The 13,616-nt window shown below is 45.0% G+C and overlaps 1 protein-coding gene across 3 annotated transcripts in view; it reads left to right on the top strand.

Annotated features, from left to right (window-relative positions):
* LOC126210097 (interference hedgehog) overlaps positions 1–13,616 on the top strand; it is a 640,582-nt gene that overhangs the window by 488,815 nt on the left and 138,151 nt on the right. For all 3 annotated transcript variants that reach the window (XM_049939232.1, XM_049939231.1, XM_049939233.1), the window contains exon 2: positions 8,491–8,582. In XM_049939232.1, coding sequence (XP_049795189.1) covers positions 8,504–8,582 — 79 coding nt within the window. In that variant the 5' untranslated portion in view covers positions 8,491–8,503. The remainder of the gene's footprint in view (positions 1–8,490; positions 8,583–13,616) is intronic.

Here is a 13,616-nt window from a genome sequence, read left to right as displayed (position 1 = left end):
AGCTCAATATAACTGGTAATGGCGCCTTGCTAGGTCGTAGCAAATGACGTACCTGAAGGCTATGCTAACTACCGTCTCGGCAAATGAGAGCGTATTTGTCAGTATATCATCGCTAGCAAAGTCTGCTGTACAACTGGGGCGAGTGCTAGGACGTCTCTCTAGACCTGCCGTGTGGCGGCGCTCGGTCTGCAATCACTGACAGTAGTGACTCGCGGGTCCGACGTATACTAGCGGACCGCGGCCGATTTAAAGGCTACCACCTAGCAAGTGTGGTGTCTGGCGGTGACACCACATAATGGATGTGAAGAGTCTGCAATCGTGTAGTCATACAATAACTGGCCTTTCTGTCTATTTATGCAGTACGTGCTACCCATGGCCGGCTATAGCTAGTTCGTTTATTTCAGGAGCCAACTCGTAATCCCTGTGACACGACTCGATCCTCTGCAATCTTCTGCATTTCGCCAGTTTTCCAGCGGTGAGGCTTCTCTGTATAGATGTACACAATGTGCGAGAAACCTCATGGAACTTACGACTTTATCGATTACCTCATTTATATATTAGCATTTTTAGGACTAAAGTGTATCATATTCTGAGAGGTGACACTATTGACAAAAGACAAAAATATCTTGCGGTGTGGGATCCGCTTCAGGTAGGACTGACGGAGCACATCGAAAAAGTTCGAAGAAAGGCAGCTCTTTTTGTATGATCGCGAAGTAGAAGAGAGGGTGCCACGGATATGATACGTGAATTGGGGTGGCAGTCATTAAAACAAAGGCGGTTTTCGTTGCAGTAGGATCTTCTCACGAACTCTCAATCTCCAACATCTCCTGAGAATGCGAAAATATTTTGTTGGCGCCTACCTGCATAGGGAGAAATGATTATCATGATAAAATAACAGAAATGAGAGTTCGAACGGAAAGATTTAAGAAAGAGAGTAATGGACAACTAAATTTTTTGGATGTATTGGTTATTAAACGGGCAGATGGGACTTTAGGGCACAAGGTATATAGGAAAGACACACACACCGATCGTTACCTACGTAAGAATTCGAATCATCATCCTAGGCAGAAGAGAGGAGTCATAAAAACTTTAGTGGACAGAGCTAATAACATCTGTGAGCCAATTTACTTGAAAGATGAATTAAGCCATTTGCGAACAGCTTTCAAGAGAAATGGGTACACTGACAAGGAAATAGATCGAGCACTCCACCCTAGAAGAAAAGTGTCAGAAAATACACGACAACAACAACCGTCGGCTGGAAAAGTTTTTCACGGACCGTATTGGTTTTGGCCAAGTTTCAAGTGGAGACAATCTTTCGACCTACCAAGAAAATTAGTGAAAGTTTACGATCGATGAAAGACGCGCGACACCCCTTAGCTACCCCAGGAGTGTATAAAATTCCGTGTAGCTGTGGCATGGTTTATATTGGAGCAACTAAAAGGAGTGTTAATACCCGCCTAACGGAACACAAAAGGAACTGTAGATTGGGACAGATTGACAAATCAGCTGTAGCGGAACACGTTTTCAAAGACGGTGATCACGAAATAAAATTTAGTGAGACAGACGTGGTAGCTAGGACCTCATATTATTATACTCGCATTTATAGAGAAGCTATAGAGATCTACAAGCACGGAAATAATTTTAATAGAAAAGAAGGAGGATTAAAACTAGACAAGATACGGCGGTCGACTTTGTACCAACGAAGCCGACAATCGATTACCTGTAATCGAGAGAGACGGCACTAGCCAGAGATAGTTTTAAAGTCGAAAGCACGTGATGAGTGGTGGCGCCATCTAAGCGCTCTGTATAAGCGGGACCTCCAGCGCCTAGCAGCCAGTCGCCGACTCACCTCAGAAGATGTGGCCCGCAGTGGGCAACGAAACGTCAGGAAGGAGAAGAAGTTTTATATATGGACCACGGCAATTCAGCCCGGAAGTTTTAATTAATGAAGACGCCGGCCGTGAAAGCTTTCATGTTATGATTAGATTTAAGAACCGTTTTCCCCCCGCGCTGTTCGACAGAGCAAATGTAGAAAAATAGCTTGAAGGTGGTTCGATGGACCCTCTGCCAGACACTTAACTGTGAAGCACAGAGTAATCATGTAGATGCAGATGTAGATACTTGCGCTGTAATGTGCCTACCTTAAGCGCTACGATCTTCATTACTATGAAACACATCTCTTCCACTGCAAGCTCTTTGCTGTTACGGACGACCTACAGAATGCAGTAAACAGGTCGGAGCGCATTCCTATGTTATTGTGCATGGATATGGTATGCAGTAAACATCTGTATTAGTGTTTTTGCATTAACCGTATTCACTGTTCTGGGTAAGTGTAGCACATACATCAGTTCTAATGGAACCAGTTTGTGCTTTCATAAGCCAGTTGCCTTTTAATTGCAGTTTTATCCTTGCGCTTACTAGCGTAATGAAAGTCTCTTATTCCACACGAAAATATCAGACACGATCTTCTGTTACGGTCTGACAAATGAAAGCAATTTTCGACCGCATATGCTGTATGCTCAAAAATACCCAGAACGCAAGATGTTACCTGCACAGTTATTCAACCTTTTGTTTTTTCCAGTGTGGCTAGCAGACTCCACTACTTCTCATTACATTCGTCCCTATTCGATTTACTCTCAATCCATATTCTGTACTCATTAGACTGTTCATTCCGTTCAGCAGATCATGTAATTGGCTCTGAGCACTATGGGTCATCAGTCCCCTAGAACTTAGAACTACTTAAACCTAACTAACCTAAGGACATCACACACATCCATGCCCGAGGCAGGATTCGAACCTGCGACCGTAGCGGTCGCGCGGTTCCACACTGAAGCGCCTAGAACCGCTCGGCCACCCCGGCCGGCGATCATGTAATTCTTCTTCACTTCCACTCGGGATAGCAAAGTCATCAGCGAATCTTATCATTGATATCCTTTCACCTTGAATTTTAATTCCACTCCTGAATCTTTCTTTTATTTGCATCAATGCTTCTTGAATGTGCAGCTTGAACAGGTGTGGCGAAAGGCTACATCACTGTCTTACACGCTTTTTAATCCGAGATCTTCATTCTTGGTCGTCCATTCTTATTATTCCCTCTTGGCTCTTGTGCGTATTGTATATTATCCGTCTCTCCTTATAAGTTACCCCTATTTTTCTCAAAATTTCGATCACCTTGCACCATTTTACATTGTCGAACGCTTTTTCCAGGTCGTCAAATCCTATGAACGTGCCTTGATTTTTCGTCAGTGTTGCTTGCATTATCAACCGCACGTCAGAATTGCCTCTCTGGTAGCGGAAATGTGTACAGGAAGAAACTTAACATCAGAATTTATGGTCTTGAAGTAGAGGAAGTTAAGGAATTCTGCTACCCGGGCAACACAATAACCAATGACGGAAGGAGCAAGGACGACATCAAAAGCAGACTAGCACTGGCAAAAAGGTCATTCCTGGCCGAGAGAAATCGACTAGTATCAAACATAGGCCATATTCTGAGGAAGAACTTTCTGAGAATGTACGTTTGGAGAAGAACGTTGTATGGTAGTGATGATGGACGGCGGGAAAACCGGAACAGAAGAGAATCGAAGCAACTGCGATGTGGTGCTACAGACGAATGTTGGAAATTGGATGGACTGTTAAGGTAATGAATGAGGAGGTTCTGCGCAGAATCGGAGGGGAAAGAAATATGCGGAAAACACCGACAAGGATAAAGGACAGGATGATATGACATCTGTTAACACATCGGGGAATGACTTACATGGCTCTAGAGGGAGCTACAGAGGGCAAAAACTGTAGAAGAATACAGAGATTGGAATACACCCAACAAATAATTGAGGACGTAGGTTGGAAGTGCTACTCTGAGATGAAGAGACGGGACGCATCAAACCAGTCAGAAGACTGATGACTAAAAAAAAACCAGGCTCTGGCTCTGTATTGCAACAATGGCTGATCGTGACAGAATTCGGACCATTCGTACTCCAGTCGTGGAGGAAAGACAAAAGACTGGAGAAAGATCTTGGAACTTGTGTACGTACAATTTCAGCATCTATAAGGTTTAGTCATCCTCTATGGGCTATCCCGCATGAACACAGCGGCCAGCGATGTAGCAACACAACTACCAACTTTCGTTTCTGTGGCACAACTCCTTTTTAGTGTTGCGATTTTTTTTCCATGAGTGTAATTAGGGCCGGCCGAAGTGGCCGAGCGGTTCTAGGCGCTTCAGTCCGGAACCGCGCGACCGCTACGGTCGCAGGTTCGAATCCTTTCTCGGGCATGGATGTGTGTGATGTCCTTAGGTTAGTTAAGTTTAAGTAGTTCTAAGTTCTCGGGGACTGATGACCTCAGATGTTAAGTCCCGTAGTGCTCAGAGCCATTTGAACCATTTATGTGTAATTAGGGACATAGGATGCAAGTGTTACTTTGAGATGAAAAAGTTGGCAAGGAGAGCTGAATTTTTTTATTGTGTTGGTCCATAGTGCGACCTCCTAAATATGTAACATTTTTTAACTGTATTTTGTGAACAGTAATGGTGCTATGACACGCCCTTGGAGTACGCCCGAAGTTGTTCATAAATAATCACTTGCTGTGTTCTGTTTGCTAGGAACTGTTCAGAAAACTGGTATGATAGTACGCTTGCATTTCGTTCAGTAGATGGCAGTGCGGAACTAGGCCGAACGCTTTTCTGGAGTCAAGGAACACACGGCGTCTATCTGGACACGTGCGTCTACTGCCTTATAAGTCTCGTGTGTGAATAGAGAGAGCTGGGTTTGAGGCAGTCGTTGTTTGCGGAACATATGTCGACTGGTAACTACACTCCTGGAAATGGAAAAAAGAACACATTGACACCGGTGTGTCAGACCCACCATACTTGCTCCGGACACTGCGAGAGGGCTGTACAAGCAATGATCACACGCACGGCACAGCGGACACACCAGGAACCGCGGTGTTGGCCGTCGAATGGCGCTAGCTGCGCAGCATTTGTGCACCGCCGCCGTCAGTGTCAGCCAGTTTGCCGTGGCATACGGAGCTCCATCGCAGTCTTTAACACTGGTAGCATGCCGCGACAGCGTGGACGTGAACCGTATGTGCAGTTGACGGACTTTGAGCGAGGGCGTATAGTGGGCATGCGGGAGGCCGGGTGGACGTACCGCCGAATTGCTCAACACGTGGGGCGTGAGGTCTCCACAGTACATCGATGTTGTCGCCAGTGGTCGGCGGAAGGTGCACGTGCCCGTCGACCTGGGACCGGACCGCAGCGACGCACGGATGCACGCCAAGACCGTAGGATCCTACGCAGTGCCGTAGGGGACCGCACCGCCACTTCCCAGCAAATTAGGGACACTGTTGCTCCTGGGGTATCGGCGAGGACCATTCGCAACCGTCTCCATGAAGCTGGGCTACGGTCCCGCACACCGTTAGGCCGTCTTCCGCTCACGCCCCAACATCGTGCAGCCCGCCTCCAGTGGTGTCGCGACAGGCGTGAATGGAGGGACGAATGGAGACGTGTCGTCTTCAGCGATGAGAGTCGCTTCTGCCTCGGTGCCAATGATGGTCGTATGCGTGTTTGGCGCCGTGCAGGTGAGCGCCACAATCAGGACTGCATACGACCGAGGCACACAGGGCCAACACCCGGCATCATGGTGTGGGGAGCGATCTCCTACACTGGCCGTACACGACTGGTGATCGTCGAGGGGACACTGAATAGTGCACGGTACATCCAAACCGTCATCGAACCCATCGTTCTACCATTCCTAGACCGGCAAGGGAACTTGCTGTTCCAACAGGACAATGCACGTCCGCATGTATCCCGTGCCACCCAACGTGCTCTAGAAGGTGTAAGTCAACTACCCTGGCCAGCAAGATCTCCGGATCTGTCCCCCATTGAGCATGTTTGGGACTGGATGAAGCGTCGTCTCACGCGGTCTGCACGTCCAGCACGAACGCTGGTCCAACTGAGGCGCCAGGTGGAAATGGCATGGCAAGCCGTTCCACAGGACTACATCCAGCATCTCTACGATCGTCTCCATGGGAGAATAGCAGCCTGCATTGCTGCGAAAGGTGGATATACACTGTACTAGTGCCGACATTGTGCATGCTCTGTTGCCTGTGTCTATGTACCTGTGGTTCTGTCAGTGTGATCATGTGATGTATCTGACCCCAGGAATGTGTCAATAAAGTTTCCCCTTCCTGGGGCAATGAATTCACGGTGTTCTTATTTCAATTTCCAGGAGTGTATTAGTGACAAAACTGGTTACAGAGTCAGTGGTTAGCGACAAAACTTTTGCTAATCCTATACACGGGAACAGGAATGTTGTTACTCATTCGAAAGTTGTCCAGCCATTCTGAGTCTAAAAAATGTTGAAATAGAATGCATGATGTTCTTCTTCCACAACGTTCATGACGTAGTAGGTGGATGTACGAAGACAGTTTCACCCACACGATTTCGTGTTCATAACACGTATAAACATATCCTTTTTTTCTTTTTTTAATAGTTCGCCTGCTCAGCTGGGCGCCAGCTTGGTAGCTCAGCGTGTTCGGTCCGAGGGTTAGCTGCCTTTTGTATTAAAAAAAAACTGAGTCAACGGCTCAACACTCAACTTGAACGGGTGTCATGGGACATCCCCACCGAAAAAATGCAACGAACAAAATCGAACAAAATTAGAACAATAAAGAAAAGGTGGTAACGTGCTAGCCTCCCATGCAAACGGGCCCGCGTTCGATTCCCAGCCGGGTTGGAGATTTTTTCCGCTCGGAGACTGTTTTGTGATCCTCATCATCATTTCATCCTCATTACCGGCGCGCAAGTCGCCCAACGTGGCGTCGACTGCAATAAGTCTTGCAATTGCCGGCCGAACTTCCCCGGATGGGGCCTCCCGGCCAACGATGCCATACTCTCATTTCATTTCATTTTTTTAAATAATATCTCGTCCTTAATAATTCAGTGACATTAAAAATGAAATCGTACTCTCTCTTCACTAAAAATGTTACGAAAGTAATGATAACCTCAATCTGTCGACGCGAAGAAGTCGGAACAGTTTATTGCAGACACCTTTCGTGCGAAAGAACTGACGCTGGAAGAACAAATATTTCATCTTTCTACCAAAATGGATTCCGAGTTAAAATGCGAACCGACAGCGAAAATCTGATACAAAAATTCGATTGTCGTTTTTCGCAAATTGTGTCTCATGTGTACGTGGTGACAGATAAGGCAAACATACCAGTTTCGTGAAGCTAGTTTACAATCGCACGCTCGGAAGAAATGTGTGTTCTGGTCACGAAATTTGCTGGGAAAAAAAGAAGTGAAACAACCAAACAATCTTGGAACCTGTACTACGCGAGTATCAACTGCCTCCCGTATTCTTGACGTTCGGCAGTAGAATTTCCGTTGCAAAACCAGTGATCAGATACCATGTCTGAATTTTTAGTATTCTATTCAATACCTCCTCATTATTTACGTGATCTACCCATCTCATCTTCAGCATTCTTCTGTAGCACCACATTTCAAAAGCTTCTATTCTCTTCTTGTCCAAACTATTTATCGTCCACGTTTCGCTTCCATACATGGCTACGCTCCACACAAATACTTTCAGAAAAGACTTCCTAACACTTAAATCTATACTCGACTTTAACAGATTTCTCTTCTTCAGAAACGCTTTCCTTGCCATTGCCAGTCTACATTTTATATCATCTCTACTTCGACCATCATCAGTTATTTTGTTCCCCAAATAGCAAAACTCATTTACTACTTTAAGCGTCTCATTGCCCAATCTGATACCCTCAGCATCACCCAATTTAATTCGACTACATTCCATTATCCTCGATTTGCTTTTGTTGATGTTCATCTTATATCCTCCTTTCAAGACACTGTCCATTCCGTTCAGCAGCTCTTCCAGGTCCTTTGCTGTCTCTGACAGAATTACAATGTCATCGGCGAACCTCAAAGTTTTTATTTCTTCTCCATGGATTTTAATTTCTACTCTGAATTTTTCTTTTGTTTCCTTTACTGCTTGCTCAGTATACAGATCGAATAACATTAGGGATAGGATACAACCCTGTCTCACTCCCTTCCCAACCACTGCTTCCCTTTCGTGCCCCTCGACTCTTATAACTGCCATCTGGTTTCTGTAAAAATTATAAATAGCCTTTCGCTCCCTGTATTTTACCCCTGCCACCTTCAGAATTTGAAAGAGAGTATTGCAGTAAAAATTGTCAAAAGCTTTCTCTAAGTCTACGTAGGTTTCCCTTTCCTTAATCTATTTTCTAAGATAAGTCGTAGGGTCAGTATAGCCTCACGTTACTCACAACCACCTTAAATCTATTGAATGTCTACTTTTTGCCAATTTGTCCTCGTATTCGTTGCCTACGTTAATAATAAATATACTTTCGCATAAAATTTTGAAGTTATATGTGTTTTCATGTTGCTGGGCTCAAAGTTTTTAAGATGTAGCAGACCTGGCACCACACTGCTGACGGCTTTTTTTGTTGTGTTGGCAGGAATGCGGCCAGCATGGCGGTGTCGCAGGTGCTGTGGCGGCTGTCCGCCGCGCCTCTGCTGTTGGCAGCACTGACCGTCGTCCGCGCTGCAGGTGAGATAGTAGCGAGCGTCAGTTCAACTGTTCAACTGGCGTTCAAGATATGGTTACGAAAACTGTGGGAGGATGAAATTTTTGAAGAGAAGCAGACCAAAGCAGGCTAACTCCAGAGATCGTTAAGATAATTATCTTTTATTGTTCCATCTCAAATGTAAATTTTTAATTAGATTACATGTTTCGATCACCCTGGATCATCTTCAGATTGAAGTAGTTGCGCAGCAACCTGTCTGGTGTACTCATGACCATATATCAGAATGCCATAATGGGTTTGAAGAGACATGTATGTGTTGTTGCCAAACGTCATTACTGACTTGGCCATTACAGATAAACACTTTTTCACTATTGCAGCAACTTGTGGGTACAAACGTACTCGTGAGTGCGCCATTTGAGTGGGCGTCTTTCCTGGGCGTCTTTCTCTTCTAAAGATTAGTAAAGTCACCAAGACTGTACTGGTTCAAATGGTTAAAATGGCTCTGAGCACTATGAGACTTAACATCTATGGTCATCAGTCCCATAGAACGTAGAACTACTTAAACCTAATTAACCTAAGGACATCACACAACACCCAGTCATCACGAGACAGAGAAAATCCCTGACCCTGCCGGGAATCGAACCCGGGAACCCGGGCGTGGGAAGCGAGAACGCTACCGCACGACCACGAGCTGCGGACGACTGTACTGGTAGTAAGAGTAATGGCTGAAGTTGAGGGATTTGCACATCTTGTCTTCTTTCTACATCTACATGGTTACTCTGCAATTCACACTTAAGTGCCTGGCAGAGGGTTCATCGAACCGTTTTCATACTACTTCTCTACCATTCCACTCTCGAATGGCGCGTGGAAAAAAGGAACACCTAAATCTTTCCGTTCGAGCTCTGATTTCTCTTATTTTATTATGATGATCATTTCTCCCTACGTAGATGGGTGTCAACAAAATATTTACGCATTCGGAAGAGAAAGTTGGTGATTCAAATTTCGTAAATAGATCTCGTCGCAAAGAAAACCGCCTTTGTTTCAGTGACTGCCACCCCAACTCGCGTATCGTATCAGTGACACTCTCACCCCTATTGCGCGATAACACGAAACGAGCTGCCCTTCTTTGCACTTTTTCGATGTCCTCCGTCAATCCTACCTGGTAAGGATCCCACATCGCGCAGCAACATTCCAGCAGAGGACGGACAAGTGTATGTAGGCTGTCTCTTTAGTGGGTTTGTCGCATCTTCTAAGTGTTCTGCCAACAAAGCGCAGTCTTGGTTTCGCCTTCCCAACAATATTATCTATGTGGGCTTTCCAATTTAAGTTGCTCGTAATTGTAATTCCTAGGTATTGAGTCGAATTGACAGTCCATAGATTTGTGCGATTTATCGGATACCCAAAATTTATCGGATTTCTTTTAGTACCCATGTGAGTGACCTCGCATTTTTCTTTGTTTAGTGCCAATTGCCACTTTTCGCACCATACAGAAATTCTCTCTAGATCATTTTGTAATTGGAATTGATCGTCTGATGATTTTACTAGACGGTACATTACAGTGTCATCTGCAAACAATCTAAGGGGGCTGCTCAGATTATCACGTAGATCATTTATATAAATCGAGAACATCAGAGGGCCTTTTGTGTCATAAGTCTTTTCTATAGTTTGATGTGCCCATCAGGAGTTTCTTTACTGTGCCAACCTCTTCATCTCACCCAATCCCTCAGTTATTAGTCCGATATATTCCAGTCTTTATCTTCAGCTAGATCCGGGTATGGAGCATGGGAAGACACTGACTAAATACCTTTGTGCTTGCTGTAACTGGCCTAATATTGTCTTCACCAGAAGAGGGAAAATCAAAGTGGCAGACCAAGAACGAAGTGCTCGGATTAAAAAGGGTGTAAGGCAGTCTTTCGCTCACTACAGTTCACTCTATAGGATGTCCCAGAAATGTTACGTCAAGCTTCGACGGGTAGCAGTGGGTGTCTGGAGGAACAAATCGAGGATAGGAACCCTTGCCCGGAAACGTCATCCAACGACGCTACAGAGCGTAGAAGTTATCGGCGCCGGCGCCTGCCACTAGGCAACCCCACCGCCAGCAAACGTGACTATGTACACTGACAGACCCTGTGCAGAACGTCTTACGATGTTGTTTGTTATTCTGCGACTGCGATTGACTGTCACGATCGCCAGTCAAGAAGATGCAGGCCTGTGTAGACAGGCCTTGTCCGATATGAATGCGATGTTGTTTTCCCTCGGTTGATGATGATTTCGGACATGGGTTTCCATCCACAGTTTATTTTCCTCCTGTAACCATGTAAAATCTTCGATGGTTTTCGGTATTCAGGAGAATAACACCACTTAGTGGCATACTAGTACAGCATCAATGCTGTCACAGATATTGTTCATCTGGTAGACGTTTGGGACAATCTTCAGCCTATAGAAGTGGCTATTCATGATATTTGCGTAGGAAAGTGGGAAGCAGTAAAGTATCGTAAAATATGTTAAGTATCAAAATATCTGGCATCCAACGAATACAGAGTATTTAAGAGAAATCGAAAAGAGGATGCTGTCAACAGGGAATGGTAAGATATGAGCCAATCAACATCTCTCGACCGTGTGTTTTAGTTTCTAGAACATACATTTTTAAGATGCTTTAGCATGCTCGAAGGCAACCAAAACCATCAAGGATTCAGTTGCAGCTGTCAAAGGACTGTCAGTGAGATTGGGCAACACACTGTGGGGCCGGCCGAAGTGGCCGTGCGGTTAAAGGCGCTGCAGTCTGGAACCACTACGGTCGCAGGTTCGAATCCTGCCTCGGGCATGGATGTTTGTGATGTCCTTAGGTTAGTTAGTTTTAACTAGTTCTAAGTTCTAGGGGACTAATGACCTCAGCAGTTGAGTCCCATAGTGCTCAGAGCCATTTGAACCATTTGAACACACTGTGGGAAAACAGAGAAAGCAAATTTTACTTATGGCCTGAACATTATACTTGTAAAATTGTACAAGGAAAAGAGCAATTCGAAAACTGAAACAGAAACAGATCCCGACCGGAGTGGCCGAGCGGTTCTAACCGCTACAGTCTGGAACCGCGCGACCGCTACGGTCGTAGGTTCGAATCCTGCCTCGGGCATGGATGTGTGTGATGTCCTTAGGTTAGTTAGGTTTAAGTAGTTCTAAGTTCTAGGGGACTGATGACCATAGCAGTTAAGTCCCATAGTGCTCAGAGCCATTTGAACCAGAAACAGAGCCACCATCGCAGTGCGGTTATTAGCTGAACGATCGCCTTCTAGATGCTAAACAAGATCTGCGAGGGCTATTCAGAAAGTAGGGAACGTTTTGGCATTAAAAAAAAAAATAATTACAAGAAATACATCTTATTATAAACATCTGAAAGAGCGACTGACATACTACTTTTCCACATATTTACCAAGCACATTGAGGCACTTATCATAGTGATGGACAAGCTCTGAAAGACCTTCGTCGTAAAACTCTGCCGCCTGAGACTTCAATCAGTGAGTCACGCTCGCCTGGATTTCCGAGTCGTCATCAAAGCGCTGCGTTGCAAGCCAGTTCATCGTCTTGGGAAACAAGTGGAAGTCGCTTGGTGCGAGATCGGGGCTGCAGGGCGGATGAGGGAACATTTCCCATTTGAATGAATAAAGGAGTTCTTTAGTGCGGTTTGCCGTGAGAGGTCGGGCATTGTCGTCCAAAAATAAAATTTTGGACGTCAGCTTTCCTCGGCGTTTGTTTTGAAATGCTCTTCTAAGGCTGTGCAAAGTTTGACAGTACCGGGCAGAATTTATGGCTGCTCCAGGTTCGAGAAAATCAATAACGAGCACACCTTGCCTATCCCAAAACACTGTAGCCATCAACTTCCTTGCTGACAAGGTTTGCAAACATTTTCTTGTTTTTTTTCGGGGGGGGGGGGGGGGGCTTTTTGCGCCCCCACTCCATGGACTGTAATTTTGTGTCGCAACTGACGTGTTGCACCCAAGTGTCGTCACCAGTTACGATTTGATCCAGTAATGAATTACTATGTTTGTGGTAGGCCTCCAGAAATGTCAACGTTGCCCCCATTCGCTGTTCATTATGGTGCTTTGTAAGCATTTTGGGCACCCATCGTGCACAAAATTTGTGGTAGCCTAGCTTTTGAGTGACAATTTCAAACAAAAAAGTCCGTGTAACTTGTGGAAAAGAAAGCGAAAGCTCCGTTATTGTGAAGCGACGGTTTTCACGAATCGTTTCATCAACTTTAGCGACAAGATTGTCAGTCACAATGCTCGGGCGTCCACTCTGTTTTTTCGTCCAGCGGCGTCAGACGTGAACGTTCCCTAATTTCTGAATAACCCTCGTATTACTTACTACCTATCCAAAGCTACAAAAGCTGCGCTGAATTATTTCAGCTGTATGGCCAAAACTTCAGATTCTGAAACACTGTTCTGAGGAGCAGGGTATGTCAACAACACAACATGTAGAAGCGTAATGTTCTAAAAATAATTTTTGCACAGTACGTACATAAGAAGTTGTGATATGGTATCAGATGTCTTTGTGGTCGTATGTTGTATTTTACACCATTCTGTAAACTCCTCATCTAACATCAATGTTAAAAACATCGAACATTACTGTCGGCCATCCAGGTTTAGACGTAGATGATAAACTCGAATTCTATATCGATACCTTCCATACATAGCACATCTCTGGTCTCGACTGCTACTCCCCTATCATGTCCTTCGATTCTTATAACGTACTGGGGGAACTGTTGTAAAGTTCGCGACAATCCAGAAAGTTTTTGACACCGCTTCTCAGAGGTAGCATCCAATGAAATTGTGTGTTTGGCACATCGTCTCTATTGTTTGACTGAATTTGTGATTTCCTGTCATAATGTTCACTCTTGGAATTAATTGCCAGGAAGTCATAGCGTGAAACAGAAATGATGTCTGGCATTCTCCAACGAACTCTTACAAGCCCTCAACTGGTCTTAATCTGTAGTTTTGAGACAGTCTGAGTAGCCTTGTTAAACTGTTAGCAGTCGATGACGTTGTTTAAAGTCTAGT

This window comes from Schistocerca nitens, chromosome 10 (assembly GCF_023898315.1).
Source record: "Schistocerca nitens isolate TAMUIC-IGC-003100 chromosome 10, iqSchNite1.1, whole genome shotgun sequence".
NCBI classification, from domain to species: domain Eukaryota; kingdom Metazoa; phylum Arthropoda; class Insecta; order Orthoptera; family Acrididae; genus Schistocerca; species Schistocerca nitens.
This window is presented reverse-complemented; position numbering and strand designations above follow the sequence as displayed.